Source organism: Emys orbicularis, chromosome 10 (assembly GCF_028017835.1).
Source record: "Emys orbicularis isolate rEmyOrb1 chromosome 10, rEmyOrb1.hap1, whole genome shotgun sequence".
NCBI lineage: Eukaryota > Metazoa > Chordata > Testudines > Emydidae > Emys > Emys orbicularis.
The window spans coordinates 78,586,198-78,609,939 of NC_088692.1; the positions used below are offsets into that span (position 1 = coordinate 78,586,198).

Below are 23,742 nucleotides of genomic sequence, written 5' to 3' on the forward strand. Positions count from 1 at the left end.
TTTCATTCCATCCCACTCTCCAGCTTCTCTGCTTGAACTATTATGCCCTTAGGGCTTGTTTCAGAGCAGCAGCATCAGAGATGAATCAGGTTGGGTCCGATCATGTGGGGTGAGGAACACCTACAACTTCCACAGGCTGCTCGACTGTTTAAAGAGGGGTGTGATACTGGAAGAGAGTTAAAAGCTGCTGTAGGTATTGAGAGTTGAAGCTTTTGGGGGCAAAGAATGTCTCTTCCTATATGTTTGTACAGCACCTAGCACAATGGGGCTCTGATCTCAGTTGGGCTCTACTGTAATATAAATAATATGTACTCCCTAAAAATCCATTTAAAAGTCAATGGGAATCTTTCCAATTAATTTCACTGGCAATGAATCAGGCACTAAGGGCCAAAGCCTAGTCCCACTGAACTCAGTGGGAGTTTTGCTATTGACTTTAATGGGATTAGATTGGTTTTTTAACCTCCTTGCCATTTTCTGGAATGGGAGATAGGGGAGTTGCAGTGTATGTGTTCGAATCAGAGCCTGATCCCTTAATCCTGCAGCCAAGTTATAATCCTTGGTTTACCACTTTGCATTCTGGTACCATGGAAATGGTGCCACAGATTTGATCATTCTGTCTAGACATGGAAAAGCCTCCAAAGGTTTGGGTGCTTATGGGGATGTGAACCAATTTGGTCTGGCAATCGCACCACGATCAAGCTCTCTTGTAAGAGTCCCAGAACTGCCTGGTTTTGGCTGGGTCAAAGATGCCATGAGATGAACTTTTCTTATGCCCTGGTATTTCTGCTTCCTGCCCTGGTTATCCCAGGATGCCCCAATATTGAGGTCTTACAGTTATACTGCCCTTATACTGACACTATAGGATCGTTCAAGATTTAATGCTTGGTGCTATTCTGATATTTGATAAATGTGAAGCATGGTCTGGTGGTTAAAGCACAGGACTGGGGGCAAGGGCTCTTGGCTCCAGCTCCGACACTGCCTCTCTGTGTGGCTCTGGACAAGTTACTTCACCGGGTGGTCCCCGTCTATAAAAAAAAAAAAAAAAAAAGAAAGAAACAATAACGACCTGCCTCCCAGGCCTGGATTATGTGGTTGGTTGGTTATAAAGTGTTTTGAGATCCTCGTGCGGAAGGCACTGTAACATTACAAAGCTCAATTACGAATTAAACCCTCTTGCTTGCGCATAAAAGCTGTCCAGAGGATTTGGGTTCATAGATTCCAAAGCCAGAAGGAACCACTGTGATCATCTAGTCTGCTCTCCTGTATAACACAGGCCATAGAACTTCCCCAAAATAATTCCAGGAGCAGAGCTTTTAGGAAAACATCCAACCTCAATTTAAGAATGGTCAGTGATGGAGAATCCTGACCTTAGGGAAATTGTTCCTGAGCTAATTACCCTCACTGTCAAAAATGTGTGCCTTATCTCTAGTCTGAATTTGTCTAGCTTCAACTTCCAGCCATTGGATTGTGTTGAATCTTTCTAGGCTAGATTGAAGAGCCTGTTATTAAATAGCAACAGAGGGTCCTGTGGCACCTTTAAGACTAACAGTATTTAATAATTTAAGTGTTATTAAATACTTGTTCTCCCTGTAGGTACTTATAGACTGTGACCAAGTCATCCCTGAACCTTCTCTTTGTTAAGCTAAATAGCACAATTCCCTTTCATTCCTAGATGCCTTCGAAACCCCCCGCCAAATATCTTTGTTAAAGTAGCAAGATTCTGGGTGACAAATGGATTCATGGTTTAGAATGATCCCCCTTAGTATGCCCCAACATGAAAGTCCCTCTGTAAAGGTGAATGGGGGGTTATGGCCTAAAACTCTTCTAATGAGCATCTGATTACTATTATTCATCAGTTTATTCCGTGTGCATCCCCAGTGTTTGATGCTCCTGCCCCAAGAAGCTTACAGTTGTGGGGGAGGGATAGCTCAGTGGTTTGAGCATTGGCCTGCTTAAACTCAGGGTTGTGAGTTCAATCCTTGAGGGGGCCATTTAGGGATCTGGAGCAAAAATCTGTCTGGGGATTGGTCCTGCTTTGAGCAGGGGGTTGGACTAGATGACCTCCTGAGGTCCCTTCCAACCCTGATATTCTAAGAAGACAAACATCGAACACAGTTAAAGCCCCTAACGTACCAGAGGTCTGATCCTAAGAGGGGCTAAGCACCCTGAAACTCCCTTGATTTAGCATCACCCAGGAAGAGCTTAGCACCTTGCAGGGTCCGGCTCCAGGCCATCACATAGTAAAGATACTTAATGTCTCAGCAGCCTGTTAGAAGGAATGTTGAGAAATCCTAATATTTCAGCTGTTCAGTAGGGTGGGGAGGCAACCCTGATGGGCTCTGTGGATTAAGAGGAGATGGTTAGATCTTGTGGCACCAGGACTGGGAGGGCACTCTAGGCATAAGGAAGCATCATGGGTGGAGCTGGAGGTGGGAGAAGACAGAGGGAGTCTGAAGTGGGAAAAGGGGCAGTGGGAACAGTCTCCAGACCTGTTAACTAGACATAGTTCCTCAGCACAAAAATGCAAGTGATGCAGCGTGGCCCCAAGTCACGTTCCTAGTTGCTTGCTGTAGCTCTTTGAACTAGGTAGGGGCATGTCAAAGAAGGCTTTGATGCTTCTCATCCGTGTAGCAGAGTTCCTGGTGACTTGAGCTTTTGTCTGCGCATCACCTCTATCTGCACATTCTTTCCTCACTCTCAAGTCCAGCATCTGCATGTCACTCGCTATGATTAATTCACAAGTGCTCACAGACCTCATGCTTCAGGGCATAATAAACTGATCAGCAGCTGGGGTCAGGAAGAGAATCTGTCTCCATGAGGTGGTATTGCACAGTTGGCTAGGTATGTTTATAGGGATGAGGGAGGTTTGCATCTTCCTCTGAAGAATCAAATAAAGGCCACTGCCAGAGGCAGGATAATAGACCAGAAGGACCAGCGATCTTTTTCATAGTACACGGCAATGTAAGAATATTTGTAGCTGCTTCGAGCCCATATCTCTTACAAGAAACCCATTTGACATGGTGTCATCTGATTTCTTCATGCCCTTTGTGATATTAATTTTACTCAAGGCCTTGTACAGTTTGGTATATTAAAGTAAATTTCATTATCTTTGATGTCTTTCTGCTTCTTCCATCTTCTCTTTTTTATGAGCTGTCTCTTTCCATGAGATGTTTTCTTCATCTTCTTTGCCTCCTTTTCTTCCCTTACCCTGCAGCCAGGTTGATATTTTGCCTGTGTCTCCTATTCGGATACAAGATGTGTACTGCTTGGGATTGGGTCTTAGGCTCACATCTAATTTTACCCTCTTCTCATTGCACTCTTGTAGGAAGACTGGGCTATTAAACCCCTTTCCCCCAATGCTTTCTATGTTCCTGTCTTTACTGTAAATTGAAAACACATCTCCGTAAGATGCGCCCACTGGAAAAAGGGCCCGCAATGATGATAGTGTCCCAAACAATTCATTTCAAACACTGATGCGATTATTGTCGTTTGTTGTTTCTGGAGAATAGCTAAACCTGGTATAAGGAGGTTATCCCCCTGTATTTTCCACTGGTTAGATGCAAATCAAAGCTACTCACTGGAAATAAAGTCTTGCCAATGACTTTGAGGGCCTTAATGTCAGAAGGGTCAGGCTCCCATAATGCCACCACAACTAGAGCCAGGGCTGCTCAGTACCTCTGAGAATCAGCCCCCTTGTGGTTGATTCTGGAAGGAGTATAGAATATTATAGAAGTGAAGTCAAGGGGGCAGAGATGTTAAGAAAAGGAAGGGGAGGGGTCTGAGGGAAGCGAATGGCTGAAAGTGGAAAGCTCTGTTCTGTTAAGAGTTTGAATTAAATGTTTCACCGTGAGGCGAAACTGAGGCATTTATGACTGTGCTGGAGATCAAAGACACAGATATTGCAATGACGGCAAAAATCTCTCTTGTGACATCTATTTCCACAGTATTGGTACGTGGTGATAGCGGTAGGGATATGAACTGATGAGTTACTCCCTTCGAGTATCCCAGTGTGATCCTTCCTACACAGCATCTGCTCTGGCTGATAGATTCTCTTCTGAGACTCGCTGTCTATTTTGCATGCAACAAACCCCTCCTCCCTGGTTATCAGTAGGAGTTGAAACTAAGGCCTGTAACTCCAAAGAACAACTGTCCACCATGTGAGCTAAACAACTCAGTGCTCATTCAGCAAAGCCCTTAAGCATGTGCTTAAGTCCCAGTAAAGTTGACCAGTCTTGACCACGTGTTAAAGTTAAGCACATACTTAAGTGCTTTTCTGAATCAAGGCCTTAGCTGGGAGCAGTAGCAGGTGGCTTCCACTGTGGGTCAGCTACAGAGTAGTACACGGACACACTTAGCCAGCTTTACACATGGATTAGCCCTTCTCCATCAAGCTGCTCACTCGTGCACCCTACTCTAGACAGCCACAAGCACAACATTTGTTCCTCCCTCCCGGTAGGGGATTTCAAACTCCATGCCAACTTTTAATTTCATTCCCAAACGTATTTCACCCCAGGCAGTGATGCACCTTAGCCAGCAGCAGATGGCAAACTGAGCAAATGGCAGAGCTGTGATGAAAGGAGATCTATTTCTATGGAAAGCTTCCAATTTATTTTTCTTTCCTGTGCAAAATTAAAGGAAATGATGTGGACCTTACTGATGAGAAGACATAGGCTGCACGATATCTGTCCTCTTCCCTTTTGAACTATTTCTATTTTATGTTACAGTAACTCCTACTGATATTAATCCCTATTGTATCAGGCACGGTATATACCAACAATAATAGGCAGTACCTACTGCAAAGAGCGCATGGCCTAACTAGACAAAGGGTGGGATGGGCAACAGGCACAGAGAAGTGGAGTGATTTGCCGAACATCGTACAATGAGTCAGTGGTGGTGCTGGGAATAAACCCAGGTCTCCTGCCTCTCCATCCAGTCCCCTATCTAATGATCAGACTGCCTCTGATGTACAAGATAATTGATATTGCATGATAATCTTGGCCCTCTCTAAGCCAGTACAGTGTAAGATAAAGCCTTCACCCTTGGTCCTGCAAGGTATCTTGGCACTGGCCATGTAGAGTGTCTAAATGACTCTCTGAGATATATTTTTCCATCACTTTAAAAGGTATCCTGCTGTTGTTGTAAAAAAACTATCAGATTTTTTTGTGTCTTTGCCTTTGAGCTGGAGCAAACCAGCATCTTAAGGAATCCATTGGTATTTTACTAATTGAACTCCAGAGGCACAATAGGTGGTAACATATTAAATATGTCTCTCTGAGCTCAGCTTTGTTTTCGTCCTCCAAGTTCTGCTAAGAGGACAAATTCAGTAGATGGCCACCAAAGGACTGAATGAGACGGCAGGGTGGCCACTGGGAACTGATGTGAGACTGAATTTTTTTTTCTGTTTATCTGAAAAATGCTGTCTCCACCGAACAGTCATTATGTCCAGTAAATCCTCAGGAAGCAAGGATTTTGTGCAGCATGGAAAACCGTTGTGATGAAAGGGACTTGAAACTGAAATAGCCCTTTGCGAAGGGCCAGATTGAGCTAATTATAGTCTCACCAATGGAGCCCAAGCAGAGTGTTAACAAAGACCCTGCATTTGCCCAGTGCTATTAAACTTTGCAAAAAGAAGGAAAAACCTGCGAGAAAACAGAGGTGTGCACTGGAGAAATCAGTTGGCTGCCAGAGCCTAATACGCAGAGCAGAATGAGGGGGAAAATATTTTAAAATGCAAACAAGGCCCATTGACGCTTCACCAGCACTTCAGAGAGAGAATTTTTAAATTAAATGATTTTCACATTTAATTCAGGGAGAAATTAGTCACCAGGTATTAAGATAAAGCAAGGCTCTCGCCTGTATTAGGATTCCATCCTGTTCAAGCTGTCTTATCTCTGGAATAATTAGAATGCTTGCTGAAGTAGAAAATGTGCTATCTGATTCATTAGCCAGCTTTCCCTTTGTACGGTAATTGCTCCCCAACTCATGTTTGGCTTATTGGAAATAGAGAAACAGGGCCAAGGGGATCTCAGGCCTTCATGGATAAAGAGGGAGGGGCCAGGGGATTATGGGGATGGAGTGAGCATATTTAACCACTCAGTGTGTGCATTGCAGTTTAGTACAAGGTTCCCAGTCAGTGAATTTGGTGGGATGTGTCCGGGAGGGTGGAGCCCAGTTCATCACAGCTATCAAGTCTCTGCTGCGAGTTTGTGTGTGTGTGTGTGTGAGAGAGAGAGAGATTCTCCATACTACAGAAAAAAGTGAAAGCAGCTAAAATCTATCTCTGCCTGTGACTGAAGTTTGCAAAATAAATAAAAAAGGAAGAAAAAAAGTTCAAGGTGTATTTTGACCCGAGTACCTGTGACACACACTGGCTAATGCGGGAACTGGATGGAATAATGATGGACACGAAAGAAGGCAGATGGAGGTATAGAGAAGGAAGCGGGGAATCAGAGGGCACTCTTAATATTTTTTCCCCACAGAAGAAATGAAAGAATCATAGAAATGTAGGACTGGAATGGACTTTGTTAGGTCATCTAGTCCACTCCCCTGCAGTGAGGCAGGACTAAGTATTATCTAGATCATCCCTGACAGGTGTTTGTCTACCCTATTCTTAAAAACCAGCAATGACGGAGATTCCACAACCTCCCTAGGTAATTTGTTCCAGTGCTTAACCACCCAGACAGTTAGGAAGTTTTTCCTAATGTCTAACCTCAATCTCCCTTACTGCAATTTAAGCCCATTGCTTCTTGTCCTGTCCTCAGTGGTTAAGGAAAACAATTTATCACCTTCCTCTTTGTAACAACTTTTACGTACTTGAACACTGTTACCATGTCCTGTCTCCGTCTTTTCTTCTCCAGACTAAACAAACCCATTTTTTTCAATCTTTCCTGATAGGTCATGTTTTCTAGACCTTTAATCATTTTTGTTGCTCTCTCCTGGACTTTCTCCAGTTTGTCCACTTCTTTTGCCAAGTGTGGTGCCCAGAACTGGACACAACACTCCAGTTGAGGCCTAATCAGTGCTGAGGAGAGTGGAAGAATTACTTCTTGTGTCTTGCTTACAACATTCCTGTTATTACATCCACAGTGATGATTGCTGCTTTTTTTTTTTTCCAGTAGTGTTACACCGCTGACTCATATTTACTGTGTGACCCACTATAACTCCCAGATCCCTTTCTTCAGTATTCTTTCTCCTTCTGGCTCCGCAGCGGCTGCCTCTGCCTGATCTCTGCACCTTTCGGGCTCCGTGCCCATGGCCAAACAGTGAGGGGATGGGGACTTGGACTGCACCACTGTGCGTCTGTAGCTAGAAGTGGATTTCATCAGAAGGACTGTTATCCCTATATCATGACACTCCCCAAGCTGGCAGTTTTTTGCACAAAGTTAAGATGGAAAGTGCAGAAAAAGTTTGTTTTTTGGAGGCAAGACAGAAAATGCAACAGAGGGCCCCCTTTTCCCATCCCGAGGTCATTAAAATGCTGATTGGGTGCACAGTCCCACACCTCCGCGTTTGTTTGTGTGGCAAGGCTCCCAGTCTCATGGTCTGTTTTACCTAAGAACTTTAAAGCACCTTGGCAAAATCAGCTATCGCTAGTTCGCTGTCCCAGCAGAGAGATCAAGGACCGAATGGGCTCTGGAGACCCATCTCCTCGCTCAGGCCCAGGAGGAAGGTTCCTCCAGGTCAAGATGGGTATATCTACACTGTAATCAGGACAGCACAGGTAGGTGTGTGCCCGAGCTAGCATTGATTGAGCTAGCTCGCTAAAAATTACAGAGTAGCTGCAGCGGCACAGACTAACCTCTTGAGTAGGCACCCAAGTTCCGGGAAGGGATTTTACTCAGACAACTAGCCCATGCTGCCATCCTGGCTGCTACGTCTACACCATTTTTTATAATGAGCTGCCTTGATCAAAGCTACCTTGGGTATGCCGACATGTGCTGCAATTGCACCTCCCAATTTCAGTGTAGACATACCCGGGCAGGCATAGAGAGGATGATGGTGTGAGGAGGAAGCTTGCCCAGCTACTGACCTCTGTCTCCAGGGCCATCATACCAGCACTGCTCACAAAATTACATTCACTTCTTTCTTTCTCTCTCTCTCTCTCTCACATGGGATTCTGCTAGCAGATAAAGTGATGATGTCACTATGCCCTGTCCTTTAAGGTGACTTCACAGCATCGTCACGTCCTGATTTTACATATTGATGTCCCACTTTGGGGGGGCAGTCGGTCATTTGTCCTGCAGAAAAGTTGACTTACAAAGGATGAAGCCGTTAAACAGCTCGTCACTGGAGGCTTTTCAGTGTGTTTAATTAAAAGTTTCCCAGGTCTGGGCTGAAAATTCTTCCTCCTGGACTTCAGAAGCAGGACTGTGGCTCAGCAATAGACTCTGGGAATCTCTTGAGATGCTGGCTCCTTGTAAGGGGTCTCACGTGGTTGTGGGAACCAGCACCCTTTGTGATAGTTCTTGGTTTGGGGTGCCATTTGGTGCTTGGTCAGGATTTTCATGGCATCAGTGTTCAACGTGGTCTAACCTTTCTGCTCTGATGTTGCTCTGATGTTGCTAAATTCCAATAAGTCAAAATGGACCTGACCCCTTTTCTACATAGGATGTAGAATTTGCCCTTGAATCATGGGTTTGTGCCACATAAGAGAAGAGAGGCATCTCATGCCTCTAGGGAAGCACATGGGAAGAACCTTCATGAAACCATGTCTTCTTTCTCCTCTGTTGCAGTGATACCTAAAGTAACAAAGCACTTGCTGGCCAATCCTGTCTTCACCTGCATCGTACTTGCTGCTTGCATGGAGATTGCTGTGGTCGCTGGCTTTGCAGCCTTCCTGGGGAAGTACCTGGAACAGCAGTTCAACCTCACCACCTCATCAGCCAATCAGCTCTTGGGTAAGTAACTCCATTAACCGGCCACCCAGTCCCTCTGCCGTCTCTAATAGGTTGGCTTTCCACATGAAGATCTTTCACCTGAGGATCTCAGAGCTCTTTGTGAAATGAGTGGGTATACAGAAAGAGAGAGAGTGTTAGAATCCCCATTTTACAGAGTAGAAAACGGGTCCTGGAGAGGTTGTGTGTGTGTAATATATATATTTAATCCTCTCATTTTGGATGCCTTGGCTTTTAGGGACCCAAATTTAGACAACAAGGGCCTATTTTCAGATGTTCTGAGCTCTTACAACTGCAGTTGAACTCACTGATTATGTGGGGATGCTCAGCACTTCTGAAAATCAAGCCCGAGCTGTCTAAACTCTGGCACACCAAAAATGATTTGCCCCAAATTAGAAAATGTGGCCCTCTGTGAATTGACCAAGATCACATTCAGTGGGCTGAAGATGATAATTCTGGGACAATTGGGCCTAGCTACAAAGCTAATGGTGCCACTGTTCATGACAGTTTCTCAGTTGAAGACTTAAAAAGGGAGGTGGATTGACAAAGTAGGCCTGATCAGGATTCTTGTCACATTTCTAGCAAAATTTCCTCATGAAATATTACAGGCCTGAAAAGTAAATCCCAGGAATTGGATTTTAGGAATTATTTGTCTCAATTTAATTTAGTTTTCCTCCAGGGAACTTGGTTTACGAAGGAGGAGTCCTTTTGTTTATTGGGCTTTGAATCCTTCTGAGAAGGAACGTTAAGCATGGTTAGACTGGCATGTGGGCTGGTCCTTTTCATTTCTACCAAATTAAGAGTCATAACTAGCATGTTAATGCCTTCAATAACCCTTATTTCCAGGACTATAGTATTAGTTTCTCAGCTAAATCTATTTTGTCAGCTCTGAATGTTTATTTGCCTCCTTTGGGCTCTCTTTTGTATAATGAATCTTTATGGACAGAGCTTGATGGACATTGACCGGTTTATGGAAAAGGTTCCAATAGCAAATTTTGTACTTTTGGGAGCTTTAAACACCTGATTGGGTGCGGAGGATGAGGAAATTTTAAAGGTTTCCTCTAACTCAGTAAAGGGGTATTGCCTCCATTTCCCCCAGTAAGAAATTCTTCGGGTCATAAACTTTCTGTAATTTTAGATTTGAAGTGGTAGAGGTGGTAATCAACTGCAGGGTCATTTTACAGTCACCTCTTCTAGAGGGAATCGAGCGGCTGATTATATCACAGTTCTGATTTTACGCTGGTCTTGTTTCTTTAACTTTTTAGTGGCTTTTAAACTGGACAGCTGTCACCAACCCCTGCAAGTGAATTTCTGCCCTCCAGCCACTTTTTCCCAGATGAATTCTGGGAGATTGTGCATTACTCCTAATTTTGAAGCTGTAAACTCAAGGCAAATTAAGTTGAATCCATTAGTTAAATCAGAAAGAAACTTTCATCCAGTGATTTGTTAGTTTTAAAGAACCAACTTTTGCACTTTAGCGATTCAGCACAAGTCCATGTAACATTTATTAAGATCGTTGACAAATTACAGGATGACCTAACCACCACCAAGGGTCATGTTTACCTTTAAAAGGTAAAAGCATCTGGTATGATTCAGATTGCTCCAGCCAGAAGAAACAGCTTCAGATCACGGCAAGGGCTGCTAGAAATAATGGTTCCCCAGATTCCAGTAAGAAATTTGTTATCCTTAGAAGCGAATATAAAAAAAAAATGCTGAATAAGAATAGGGTGACCAGATGAGAGGAACAAAATATCAGGACACCAGGGCGGGGGTCCGCCAGCGGAGCAAAAAAAAAAAAGGCCGAGTGCTGCCGGCGGAGCGAAATATCGGGACAAACACCGAAAAATCGGGACGGTTCCGATTTTATCAGGACATCTGGTCACCCTAAATAAGAAGACGTTTGAACAATTGAAAAATTGTACAACTGAATGACATAACATCCCCCGCTCACCAAAGTCTGTCACGGTAATGTTGTCAAGTGTCCGTTGTGCAATATGGTGTTGCCGACCCCTGGAAGGGCTTGTACAGGTCTCCATTTCCAAACAATGCAGTTATGTCCTGAAAGACGTAATCATCTTTGTCCATGCTGGTCTGGCCAGATTGAAGACTGACCATGCTATTTATATGTCTTCTGACCTGTACTGCCACCTGAAAACCAAATGGCTATCTCCATTCCTGGCTCAGAGGCCTTTTGCCACACCAGCTCAGAAATTAGGATACTTGCTACATAATGAAAATGTTTGTTATACAAGCTGTTGTCCTAGGTGCCTGTTCAGCCACAAAAATAAGAAAAAATTGTGAAAGGGAGGCTATTTAGACCTAAGTGAAATAATGTACTCCTAATATTTTTTCTTATTTTCATACATATTTTAAGGGGTGGTGATGTGAAAAGGTATCAATGATTTTAGGGAAGGGCTAAACCACTGGTTCTCAAACTGGGGCCGCCGCTTGTTCAAGGAAAGCCCCCGGTGGGCCAGGCCGGTTTGTTTACCTGCTGTGTCTGCAGGTTCAGCCGATTGCGACTTCCACTGGCTGCAGGAAGCAGCGGCAGGTAAACAAACCGGCCCGGCCCGCCAGGGGCTTTCCCTGAACAAGGACCGGCTTTGAGAACCACTGCTCTAAATCATGCTCCCTACCCCAGGGCTCACAGAAGTTGTTTTATCTAGAATCCGTTGTTTCTGTGAGAAATGATATTCTTCATTCTTGCAGCAAGGGCATAAATAGCCTTTAAAGCTCCTCACCTAAAGCAGAGACGCCGGCCTGCTGCCCACGATGCTATGCGGGAAACCTGGGAACGTCTGACCGAGTGCCGCCCCTGTAACTGCCTGCCTGATGATTCACGCAGTAGAGAGTTGCCCTCTGTTCTCAGTTTAAGATGGAGAGCCCAGTTCCCCAGCTGAGCTCCCATCTCCCCTGCAATTTGGCCTGCGTCAAATTGGAAACACAGCCAACAAAAGAGCCGCATGCAGTTGTTCTGCTAGCCCATCTGATGCATCCTGGTCACCTTTCCAACAACATTTTCTTTTGGAGCCATCCTGCTGCTGCCCCTGTACTCTCTGCGCTTCTCCTCTTCCCTCCTTTACATGGAAGGACATTGATACAAACACAGGCTCTGTATTCATTTGTTCCTGACACTTATTCCCCACAAAGTCCCAGTGCTCTCTTTGTGACAGGCGTCCTTTCCCCAGCACCCGGTTAAGGCATCTTGGTGTTGATTCTGAATAACCTGCAATCCCCACCCTCCAAATGGGCCCCTGGCATGGACCTATCAAACACTGACACCATACAATGAGTCTGGTTGAATATCAACAGGAATAGCACGCAGGCTGCTGTCCTGATTATTATGCAATTTTCTGCAGGACTAATTGAAAACTTCCATTTTTTTTAAATTTAAATGAAATTGCTGCAGAATTTTCCACCTGCCGCAGAATCCAGACACCTTGTTGCAGAATGGTCTTGGGTAGGACCAGCAGCGATGAGGTGAAAGTGAGCAAAAAGAGGCTGAATATTGTGAGAATGTTCCTGAAGTGGGGGGCTGAGTTTTTAGAAGCGACTAGTGATTTTGAGTACCAAACTTGAGACTTCATAAAGAGGCCTGATTCTCAGACAGTACTGAACACCTCTCCTCTGAAGATCAGGCTCCTTGAAAGTGTCTCATGTTGGGCATCCACAATCACTGGTCACTTTTGGAAATCTTGCACGAGCTCTATTAGACTGTGGATTAGTCTCCCTTGGGAAAATCAGTGGAGACGCCACTACCTGGACAAAGCACTGTAGAGGACCAGTTCTTTGCTGGCTGGGGCAGCAGGGAGGCAGGGAGCGGTGACCTATAGCCTTTAATTCCATCATCCCAGGGAGGAAGTAACTCTGCTACAGGTGAGTGCTAACAGCTTCTGGGACCTGAAGTCTCACATGGTCACTCCTAAGGAGAACCCACATGAATGGATAAGCATCTAGTGGGGACTCTGAGCCTTTAGCGCTTCCCCCGTCACTAGCGCACTGATCTAGTCATTGATCTAATAAAATGCTTCAACATGCAGTGTGTTTTTTCAGCTACCGCTTTCTCCTTGTGCATCTTCCTGACTCTTTTTCCTTCTTGCAGGGATGACAGCGATCCCATGTGCATGTCTGGGCATATTCCTGGGCGGTCTCCTGGTGAAGAAGCTCAGCCTGTCTGCTCTAGGAGCCATCAGGATGGCCATGCTTGTTAACCTGGTGTCCACAGCTTGCTATGTCTCTTTCCTATTCCTGGGCTGCGACACGGAGCCTGTAGCTGGGGTTACTGTTCCCTATGGAAACAAGTGAGTACAGAGAGGATTTCAACTCCATCTCCCACCTCCAGTCCTATGATACCGCCCAGAAAGTATAGCACAGCGGTGTTAGCTAAACTAACCTGCTCTTATCAGTGCTGTTTATCTATTTTTCTAGGTTTTTATACCACACCCATCACTGGTATTTGAGTGTCTCTAGGGTTAAGTTGTATGAAGTGTTGATGTAGCTATGTTGGTCCCAGGATGTCGGAGAGACAAAATGGGTGAGGCACAGGCACCGAATGTCTCATTTCCCTGGGGGTGCCTGACCCCTGCTCCGCCCCAGGCCCCGCCCCCACTCCAGTTCTTCTCCCAAAGTTCCACCCCGTCTCTTCCCACCCCTGCTCTGCCCCACCTCTTCCCACCCCTCTGTTCCCTCCCCGAGTGCGCCCCACCCTCGCACCTCCCCCGAACCCCCAGCGCCTCCTGCCCACCACTGAACAGCTGATCGCAGCGGGCGGGAGGCTCTGGGAGGGAGGGGAAGGAGCTGATTGGTGGGGCCCGCCGGCAGGCAGGAGGGGTGGGGGTGGGGGTGAAAGGGGGAGGAGTTGATCAGTGGGGCCACCGGTGCACCCACAGAGTTGGCGCCTATGGGGTGAGGTAATATCTTTTACTGGACCAACTTCTGTTTACTGATATTACCTCCCCCACCTTGTCTCTCCAGGAGTAAGTAACAGTTTAGAGTAATAGTGTTACAGTAAATGCATTCCCCACACAAGTGGGGAGGACTCCATTGAAGTCAGTGGAGAGGCACCCACTTCCACTATGGCTGTATTGGGCCCATTCTAGAGAAGTGCCTGGAGGGGAATCAGAACAATAACAAGTCTGAGAGCCGAATTCCACTGAGCTTAACTGAAACTGACCCAACGGCTAGAAACACAAGGCCAGATTCTGATCTCATGGAGGCTGGTGTAAACGCAGAGTGAATCCACTGAAATAAGTGGAGCCGCTCTGGCCTGATCTTTGCAAGTGCTAAGCACCCGCCTATCCCACTGAAATCTAGGGAAACTCTGGGTGCTTTTACTGAGGTGGCCTAAATGGGGATTTAGGAGTCAAACTCGAGGCACCCAGTTTTGGAAATTTGGGGCCTGTATGATGAGCAAAAGGCGCTTTCCCACTTGCTACTTGGCTGGAGATGAGACCCATTTTGAGGCAGGGTACTAGGACTCAGGAGGCCCTGCAGAGCTGGGTCCTAACACAGATAGAATGATTCTGTATTCTTCTGAAGTTTCTCAGCATGGGACAGTGGCTCTTTGAGGATGGAAATGTCAGCACATCTTCAGCTTGCTGTTATTGTGCTAGATAAATACAGCCTCTCCTGTCCTGGAGGTCTGATCCCAGGGCTGAGACAACGCCCACGGAACTTCACATTCGATTTTTCCAGCACCGTCCTGAGCCACCCTGGGGAGATGGTGGGAGCCGGAAATAATAAACCTCAATGTGTTTCTGTCACAGAAGGAGCGTATGGCCTCGGGTTCCTTCTGCCGGCACCCAAACATCCCACCCACCCTTCTCTCCCTTTGCTTGCAGTGATTGGCTAAGCCCCCTTCGTGTGACGCGTCTCAGAAAAGCCAGCTGGCATTATTGCACTGTGCATCCATTTCTGATTCTGCTTCTCTTGCAGCTCAGCTCCGACCTTGCCCTTGGACCCATATTACCCCTGCAATATCAACTGTGAATGCCAAACCGATTCCTTCACTCCAGTTTGTGGGGCAGATGGGATCACCTACTTGTCCGCCTGCTTCGCGGGCTGCAGGAGCACGGTAATTGTCATGATTTACTCAACATCTCCTATCTGTGTGTGGTTGAGAGGTTAGTGTGTATACATAGTAAGAGTCATTTATTTACAACTGAGGATGGCTGAAGGCCCCAGAGACTGACTTCTTCGTCTTCGTCTTCGTCTTCGTCTTATTATTATTATTATTATTATTATTATTATTATTATTATTATTATTATGTGGATTACCGTAGTACCTTGGAGTCCCAGCAATGGATCAGGCACCCATTGTGCAAGGTGCTGTACAAACACAGAACAAAAAGACAGTCCCTGCCCCCAAGGAGCTTGCAATCTAAGTGTAAGACAAGAGACAACAGATGGATACAGACAGACGGGGAAGCACAAGGAAACAACATCGGTCAATGTTCGGCAGTGGTCTATGCATACCAACAGCCTGACCGTTGTCAAGTGTTTTTGTAGGTGTCACATCCAAGGAGAGCTGAGGAGGACTCTGAAGGAGGCTCATGAGTTAGTTTTTGCACCTCCCAAGCATAGGGGGCAGCACGGGAGAAAGCGCAAAAGTGCTTGTTTTAAAATGTAACAAGTGGGTGATGGAGGCTGGTATCAGGGGCCAATCAGAGGTGAGCATCGACAGCTCAGTCGTGAATGAGACATGATAGGTAGGGTGAGGGTTGACTGTGAAGGGCCTCACTGTGTCTTCGCACCTAAGGGTGAGAGAAACTGAGTACCTCATTTTTATGCCCTTTTATCTCTGGCCATGGTCCGATGGGATCGTCTCTAAGTGAGGAGGGAGCTCCCTTCTTCCCGCTATACCATCCATTGGATGCTGTGCTCTTGGGTGCACATGTGAAGCTTGTCTCCTCTTAGCCCAGCCATAGCTGAGGCTCTGTGGGAAGCCACATCATGGACAGAATCACTCAAAGGGAGACCATAGGCAGAGCTGGAGCTCTTAAGGGACAGTCTGCACTTGCCACCTTTGCCATCTGGCTTCTCGCTTCTCAAATGTGATGAAAATCAGCTGACCCACAGCTTCCTGCTGCAAATGCAAATCGGTTAGACACCGAAACAGAGAGAGCACAACTCGGAGGCCGACCAACCAGCCTGTGGCAGAGTCTAGTCCCATCATGGGTACTAGTGGGTTCTGTTACCGGCAGGTTATATAGACATCTCGTTTCTTCTTTCTGCTCACTCCCATTTCTCCTGCCTTTGTTCTTCCCCTCCCTCCTGCTGTTCCCCTTGTGCTGCCTTCCCCATTTCCTCTTCTCTCTCCTTCCCTCCATTTCTTCTATTTCCTCTCCTCTTTCACCCACTTCCTGTCCTCTTCTCTTCTCCTCTCTGACTCAACACCAACAGCAGGGGGCCAAATGAAGAGCGTGGCCTACAGCAACTCCCTGAAATTAATAGCCATGGGTATTCTATATCCCCAGACTTAAAATCTACGGGTTTATTTCGTTTAGAAAATGCAAACCCTCTCTATGTGAAGGAGACCTGCTATTTGGGGTCTCAGAATCTCCTACGATACCTGTTAAGATAAGGAATCTCTTACGATATCTTGAGCTGATCTTTCTTTTTTTTTTTTAATTCTTAAAGTTTTAGTGTGTTAAGAGTGATGCTGCAAAAGAGTTGGTGCAGGAATGAAAGGGAACCCGTGGGTAGTCGCGTCCTTAGAGAGCTACAGCCTAGATCACAAAGAGCCTTGGCCAAAAATCCATTTGAGGAACTCCGAGTGCCTCACTTTTCTGTGCACATGGGGCCTTATTAAATGTTCATGGCTGCTGAAACAGCAAAGCTCATTGTATCCAATTATCCCTGATCTGCTTTGCCCTTCTTTATTCGCGAGATTGTACTGCATTCCCGTTCCCCTGGCTTGCCCCCCCACCACTGATATTCTCAAAGCTCGGCCTCTCCTTTCCATTCTGTCATGTGTGAACAGTTCGGATTAGTCTGAAAACACTCTGGCAGGAAGTGTAAATCCCCACTTCTCAGGGAAAATTCTCCCCTTCTCCATTGTGCCATACGCACAGATGGGAGAGTCCAGAGACGGACCCGCTGTGCTGCTGTCGGGTGTGTGGGAGGGGCAGGCCGGTGCTTTAGGAAAAGAGAGAGAGGAGCTATCAAACCCAAATGGGGAGGGACGTAGCAGAGCCTTGGTTCCTTCCCTGAAGGGCCTAATGGACCTGGAGGTGCCAGGAAGCTGAGACAAAAGCTCCCGACTAACAAGTGAAGAATCACTGCAGCTGCTGAACAGAAATCTTGTCTCCATTTGGCACTTTGACTTCACGGCCATCTTTAGAGTCCGAGTGTGTCAGTAGGCAGGTGCTACATGGGCAAGTTTTACTTGCCAGAGGGAGTGGTATCTATGACAGTGACAGGTGAATTTGGATGGCCCTCTGTTTAGCCCTCTAGTTAGTGCATTGCTAGATGTCTCTAAGTGCCCCTCTGGCCCAGGCAAGCAGAATTCTGGGAGCTGTAGGTGACCCTTCTCTGTCTGTGATCATCTCCAGGCACATCCTCATGTCCTCACTTTGCTTTTACACCGTCCTTTCTCAAGTCAGACTCCTTCAGTAAGGGTTCACCACTCTGTGGGTAAACTGCAACCTCTACCTCAGGGCATGGCGAGAGAACTGTACAGGGACAAGTTGGGGGGCAACAAGTGGGCGCATATTTGGACTTGTTCTTTACTACCCCGACTTCTGGCTTCCCACTCCAGCACCTGAGTTGTTTGCATTCTACTGAGATGAATGAAATGGCTTCTGATCTACCAAAGTGCGTACCAGCAAAGGAGATAGCATGATGCCCACTCCTGGATCTTCATGTTATAGCTAAGAAAATAATTCTATCCTGGATCATTGCAGGCAAAACTGCAGAAGCTGTACATGTTAATCTTGTGCATTTCCTCTGGCATTTGCCTTACAACCAGCACTTCACTCCAATGTGATTGTTTTGACAGCAAAATTTTTGGGACGGAGCAAAGTGTCAGTAGGAAAGAAGCGTCCTTCTGATGTGCTAAATTATTCATTGGCAAGGAGAAAAATAATGCTAGCTAGTGGCAGGATGTAAAAGTGGCATTTACACTGCATTGTTCAAAGCAAACCTGTTGCTCCTTAGAAATGAGCATGGTAAAGAAAATTCAGGAATTGTTTCAGGTCTCTCTGCTATGTAACTATCAGAGCTAACCTGCTATAAGCATAAACCCATCCAGCAAAAGTCTCCCTCTCTCTTCCTCCCCTTCCTCTTTCTCATTTGCTCTCTCCTGTTTAACCTCTTCATTGGCACCATCTTGGCTTTTTCGAAGTAGTGTTTTTGGACATGAATTAATGAAGCAATAGCATCCTCTGGAAAGGGCATTATCAAGAATTATGGACCAGTTTGGCCATGTAATGGCCCTGAACTAACGCCAAATTGCCAAACCAGGTTTTAAACCCATAATCCAGATAATGACCTGTCTAGAGGATTTTGTGGCTCTTATATACGTGTGATGAGCCAAGAGTTGCTTTTTACTGGGGCATAAAATTCTCTGAATGTTTTATTTAACTTTACTGCACTGTGCTGTATGTGTCCAGTCATGCATCTCTGCTTTCCCTCTCCAGTTTGCCTTTCTCCTGTGAATGCCATTGTTCTTTGTGATGAAGTTGGTCTGCAGAGAGGCTTCGGGTTTATAATTGCTAAAGGGGCGCAGGGTGGCGCTTTCATTTCAGCAAATTCTTTTTCTAGCCAGACCTCTGCTCTCAGTGACCCTTGTGAGTTAAGCCGTTGTCCATATATCTTTTTTGTTTCATGGTGTTCTTTTTCTATTTCCCCTTTGGCTGGGTGGGGGCACGTGAATTCCAAATCTAATGTTGTAGCGCTGAAGTCTTAGGGATTCACATCAAAATGCCAGCCTGTTCCTAACCAATCAGAACCAGGTTTTTAAAACCACAAAACATGGGTCATTTGCACACATAACTTCCACCGGAAATTGAGGCCCCTGGGTGTGCAAATTTTGTACACGTGCGCTTTCAAAAATCTCGTTCCCGGTGCATGAGCTGTTGAGCTGCAGAAAGACAAAGATAAATTTACAACAGAATGGTGATGGGATTGCAGAGTAGTCCAGGAAAATCAATAGCAATTTGGCACGTGTAGCAAAATATTGCCTCTTCATAGAAGAGGATGAAAGTCAGTGTTCGATGTCAGTGTGTTACTATAGCACATGTTATGGTGTCAGTAACAAAGGATCAAAGGTCTCCTAGGTAAGAACTCAGAAGAGCAGCAAAAAAATTGTTGCATTCAGTTCTATTTACGTTGCAGTACTTTAGGATAACACCTCTGGTGCACGGTACAGAGGGGAAAAAGCTCAGGCAATGGAGATAGACGCACAGGGACTGGGGGATATGCCACAAGCTCCTTATAGATGGTGTAGCTGCTGTGTTGATCTGAATTGCCAGCATCCAGGAGGATTCCTGGCCAAATCAGATTCCAGTTACTATGCAGTCCCTTGTCACTCTCTCTAAAGTAACTAAAGCACATTCTAGCCCTTTACTTACCATAAATGTAGGGAGACTGGATTCTGACCTCATGCCAGCTTTATTCTAGTTTAATTACGTTGACTTCAGTAGAGTTGCATCAGATTTGGATTCACGAAGTAAGAGCAGAATTGGGCCAACTGCACAGAAGAGATGGATCTCTCCTTCCAACTGTATATAAGTCACATGGAACGATCAGCCAGTTCAGTGCATAGGGATGTGACCCACTTGGCTTCCCGAACAGTCAGCCATCCCCATAACAGATGGGCTAGCAAAGTTAACTTAGGCCCTGTCTATGCTGGGATTTTTGCACCAGGATAGTTATTGCAATCTGAGCACGTTGGTGCAACCCCCCATGGAGATGCATTGTGCAGCGCTTGCATGGCTGAGTTTTACCCTGTTAACTTACCAGGACGAGTCACACTAGTGCAGCTCATCTGCATTAGGACTTTGCACTGGTGTAACTACACCGATATCGTTACACTGGTGTTATTTGCCCTTGTCTAGACGAGCCTTCAGGTGGCCATGTCACTGATGGGAGAGGGCCTCTTTACATTCATTATTGCCTGCCAGCCGTATAGTCACCTGCAGTCATATCATTAACGTTCCTATGTTCACCGAGCGCTGAGTTTTTGTGTCCGCCGCCCTCCATGCAGTTATTTTAGAAGGCAATGCTTTCGACTCCTCTGCAGAGAAAGAGATCAATGTCAGAAAGAATAGACTGGGGTCCCCACGTATCCTTGTATCTGTGGAGGCACTGAACTAGAACACGTGCTAGTGTGGAGCCCTAAAGAAACCTCAGCTTAAAAGCAGAGGAATTTCTATTTGAACCTTGGAGGTTTTATTTTATTGTATTGTATTTTATTTTTGTGCTCCTTTTTCTTATACGCATGTGACCTGCAAGCCTAGCAGCCTTGCAAAGACAGACAAGCAATGAATCATTTATGATCGGTTTTGCTCTCTATTCATTAAGGGATTCCTTGTTATTATTCTGTGCCTTAATTGTGCTGACATCCCTGCCATCAGAAAGTCCGGGAGGGGTGAGCGCAAAAACATCTGTGACTGGAAAACAAAGCCTCTTTTGACGTCCTGTGCTTGCAGGAAAGATCAAAGGGAATGCAGTCGCTTTTTCCTCCTTCTGATCGCATATTGATAAACTTTATCTTGTCTGACTGCAGCTTTCAGTTCTGTGCAAATCCTTCTAAACTAGATGGCATCTGTTAGCCCTGTTAGCCCTTGAGGTTGGTTCCATAATCACCAGTGTCTCTGCCACCTTCCCTTTGATACCTACCTTGCTATGAGAGTAGGCACGCATCCTGGTACACTCCCTGCCGTCTTTCAAGGCGCCAGAATGAGGCAGTTGAACCCGCAGCAGGGAAATGTGCCTCCGTGTAATGCACTCTGAGGTAATTATAACAGCCAGGGGTATATTGGGAAGTAGTTGTAACTTTAATACGGCAATATTTTATCATGATGCGGGTACACAGAGCCTTTCTTTCTTCTTTTCACAAGGGTCCGACTTGGTGGTAATTTTCTTACAGCCACATTTGTTTGAGATGTTAAAGGACAGGAAGCAAAGAACAAGGAGGAGGAGAAGCTATGCTGCCGGTAGAATGCATTGGAGCTGGAAAAGCCTTTCCAAACCAGCTCAGCAAGTGACTTATTAGTGGCTAATTAATTGACCGCTGGAGGGTGCACACTTGCTAGTTGGCAAACCCCTCCTTGTAAAGCGCCTGTTGTTTTGGAAAGTGGGCCTTGTTCTCCCTTAACCCCCCTGCCCTGTGCTGCCTTCCAGAATCTCACTGCCTGCTCATGCCTCAGTTTGGTCCCTGCCGAGAACGCTACAGTAATGCACGGAAAATGCCCCAGTCCTGGTTGCCAAGAGGCCTTCTTGACATTCCTCTGCGTGATGTGTGTTTGCAGCATGATTGGAGCCATGGCGCAGACGCCGTCAGTTATCATACTCATCAGGTAAGAGCCGTGCTGAGGATCTGATGAGTTGCTTGGCTCTCGATCCATCGCTTCTTTCAACAGGCTGCCGCAGATTAATTGAAAACTGAAGGGCTCCTCCCCTGGGTCTAGATCGAGGGGGACTGTTGTTGCCCACGGCCCATGGGCACGTGGGGAGGATGGACTCCCGGCGCTGAGTGCTTCTGACTACCATTGGAGTTGACAGGAGCCGCAGACGCTCAGCAAATCTTGGGATTTGACCTGCTTTGAGTGGGAGGGCACTACAAAATGACCCACCCTTATACTTTCAGCTGCACTGAATTCAGCCTGAGAGTTCCCTTTGGCTTCAATGGGGGCTCAGGCCCTCTGAAAACCAGGCCCCTTATTATGTGCGCATCTCCCATTTAGGCCCCTGAAGGAAGCAGCCAGAGTTTCAGAACTCAGCATCCCAAGCGCAGCGGCAGCTGCTGGATGCTGTGCATGCATCAGTCTCTTTGTCTCTGCAGGTCTCTGTTAGGCTCAGCACAACCACATTCATTGCTGGGGTAGCTCCACTTACTTCAGTGTCTAATACCGACCTGGGGAAAGAATAAGGGAATTGATTCTGTGCAGCTCAAGGGGCAAGGAGGGAAGTGAATCTGGTAAGGAGGGGTCCATGCAGGTATGCTGCAAAGGAAAAGGTCAGACCTTGTTCTCCCCATCCGTCTAGAAACCGTGAAGTGGAAAGGAAATCAGGAAAGTTCCGCTTCTGTTAAGGCTAAAATCAGTCAGGTGGCAGGATCGCAACTGTGTGACACCTGCAAGCAGTGGTTTCATGAGGCTTTTTTAGAGATAGCCTAGAGATCCTAGGAGGCTGCAAAAACAAACCGAAAAAGGCCTACGGATGGATTTATGAGCTGGTGTAGGACAACGCGCACGCATCACCCGAAGCGAAAACTCTCATGCTGGCCCAAATGCTGACATCAGTGGGAATTAGAGATGCTCAGTATCTCTGGATTTGGCCAAACATGTACACAAAGACAAAATCATCATCTCCAACTGAATTACTGTGTGCTATTTCCACACACAGACCTTCCAGGCAGCTACACACACACACATCTATCTGCCCCCTGAGATGCGTACCTAACTTCGCCTTTATTCAGAATCACTGCATCCGTCCAGGCCATTGCTTACAGCCTATTCTAATCAGAGGTGCAATAAGCAGATCCATTCTGCGGCCTGGAAAATGCCAATAAAGTTCAATCAATGGGGTCTGTGTTAGAAACACTTTTCAGTGGATCTCAGGCAGATCTCTTATGCGAGGGCATGTCTCCCTGCAGAGTATAGAATGAGATATTCCACCTACTAGTTCATTTCTCTCCTGGCATCTACAGTAGCTAAACGGAAATCGAATTTTCAGCCATCAATATTGTGGCAAAGGTAATTTGAGGCTTGAAGGGTTCTTTGTTGAGAGAAATTATCAGCACTTGTAGGATCCTGAATAGAGTCTTCTTAATGTGCATTTTCAAATTAGACAAGCCAATGGCCAGGTAGGAAAGAGAACACAAGAGAAAAGAGGAAATGTTAGAAAACTTCAGTTCACAACCCTTTGAAATTGACAATTCACAGCACTGAAAGTCAAATCTTAACTATATTCCCACCAGAACCACCAATATCTATAATAAATGCACAGAAGAAGAGGCAGTGAAGGGCCAAGCATCACCTGGTGTTCTGGACACTCCACAGGTTTGAATCAACTGATTCCACAAACCACTCTTACTTGGTATGAGGGGCCCAGATGTTACTGGTGATGAGTTTGAATTGGGATTCCCAGCTCTCCCAAATCAGCCAAAATGAAGCCCACCCCTAGCTGACCTGGTTGCAATTGTGCCGAACGCAGCTGAGCAGCGAAGTGTCTTCTCCTGGCCCAGCCAGCAGGAGCATATTCAGAGGATTCACCAGGATATCTGGCTCTTTCCACACCCTGGAGTCTAGTTTAAATGTCCACACTGTAATCTCAGGCACTGAAGTTTTCAACACAGCTTGGAACCAGATAACTAAGGAGACAATGGGAGATAACTTCATGTCATTCCGGGATGTCCTAACAATGCTGTGATCAGAGATAGAAAGGACGTTTTGGGGACTCTCTGGTATTATTATTGTTGTTATTTATCCATCACCCAAAGGTGTGGTAGGTGCTACACAGACATAAATTAAGACAGGTCACACCCTGAAGAGTTTACACCCTTAGAGCTCAATCCAGTACCTATTAGATTCAATGGAAAAATTCACACTAACTTCAGTGGGAGTTAGATAAGATCCTAAATATACAAAAACAGATGGAAGAAAAGGAGGAACATTAATGCTGG

General features: G+C 46.0%; 1 protein-coding gene across 1 annotated transcript in view; it reads left to right on the top strand.

The window, feature by feature from the left end:
• SLCO3A1 (solute carrier organic anion transporter family member 3A1) overlaps positions 1-23,742 on the top strand; it is a 208,540-nt gene that overhangs the window by 177,393 nt on the left and 7,405 nt on the right. Inside the window, exons 5-8 of the mRNA XM_065412462.1 lie at positions 8,733-8,897; positions 12,997-13,195; positions 14,829-14,967; positions 21,240-21,415. Of these exons, the coding sequence (XP_065268534.1) occupies positions 8,733-8,897; positions 12,997-13,195; positions 14,829-14,967; positions 21,240-21,415 (679 nt within the window). The remainder of the gene's footprint in view (positions 1-8,732; positions 8,898-12,996; positions 13,196-14,828; positions 14,968-21,239; positions 21,416-23,742) is intronic.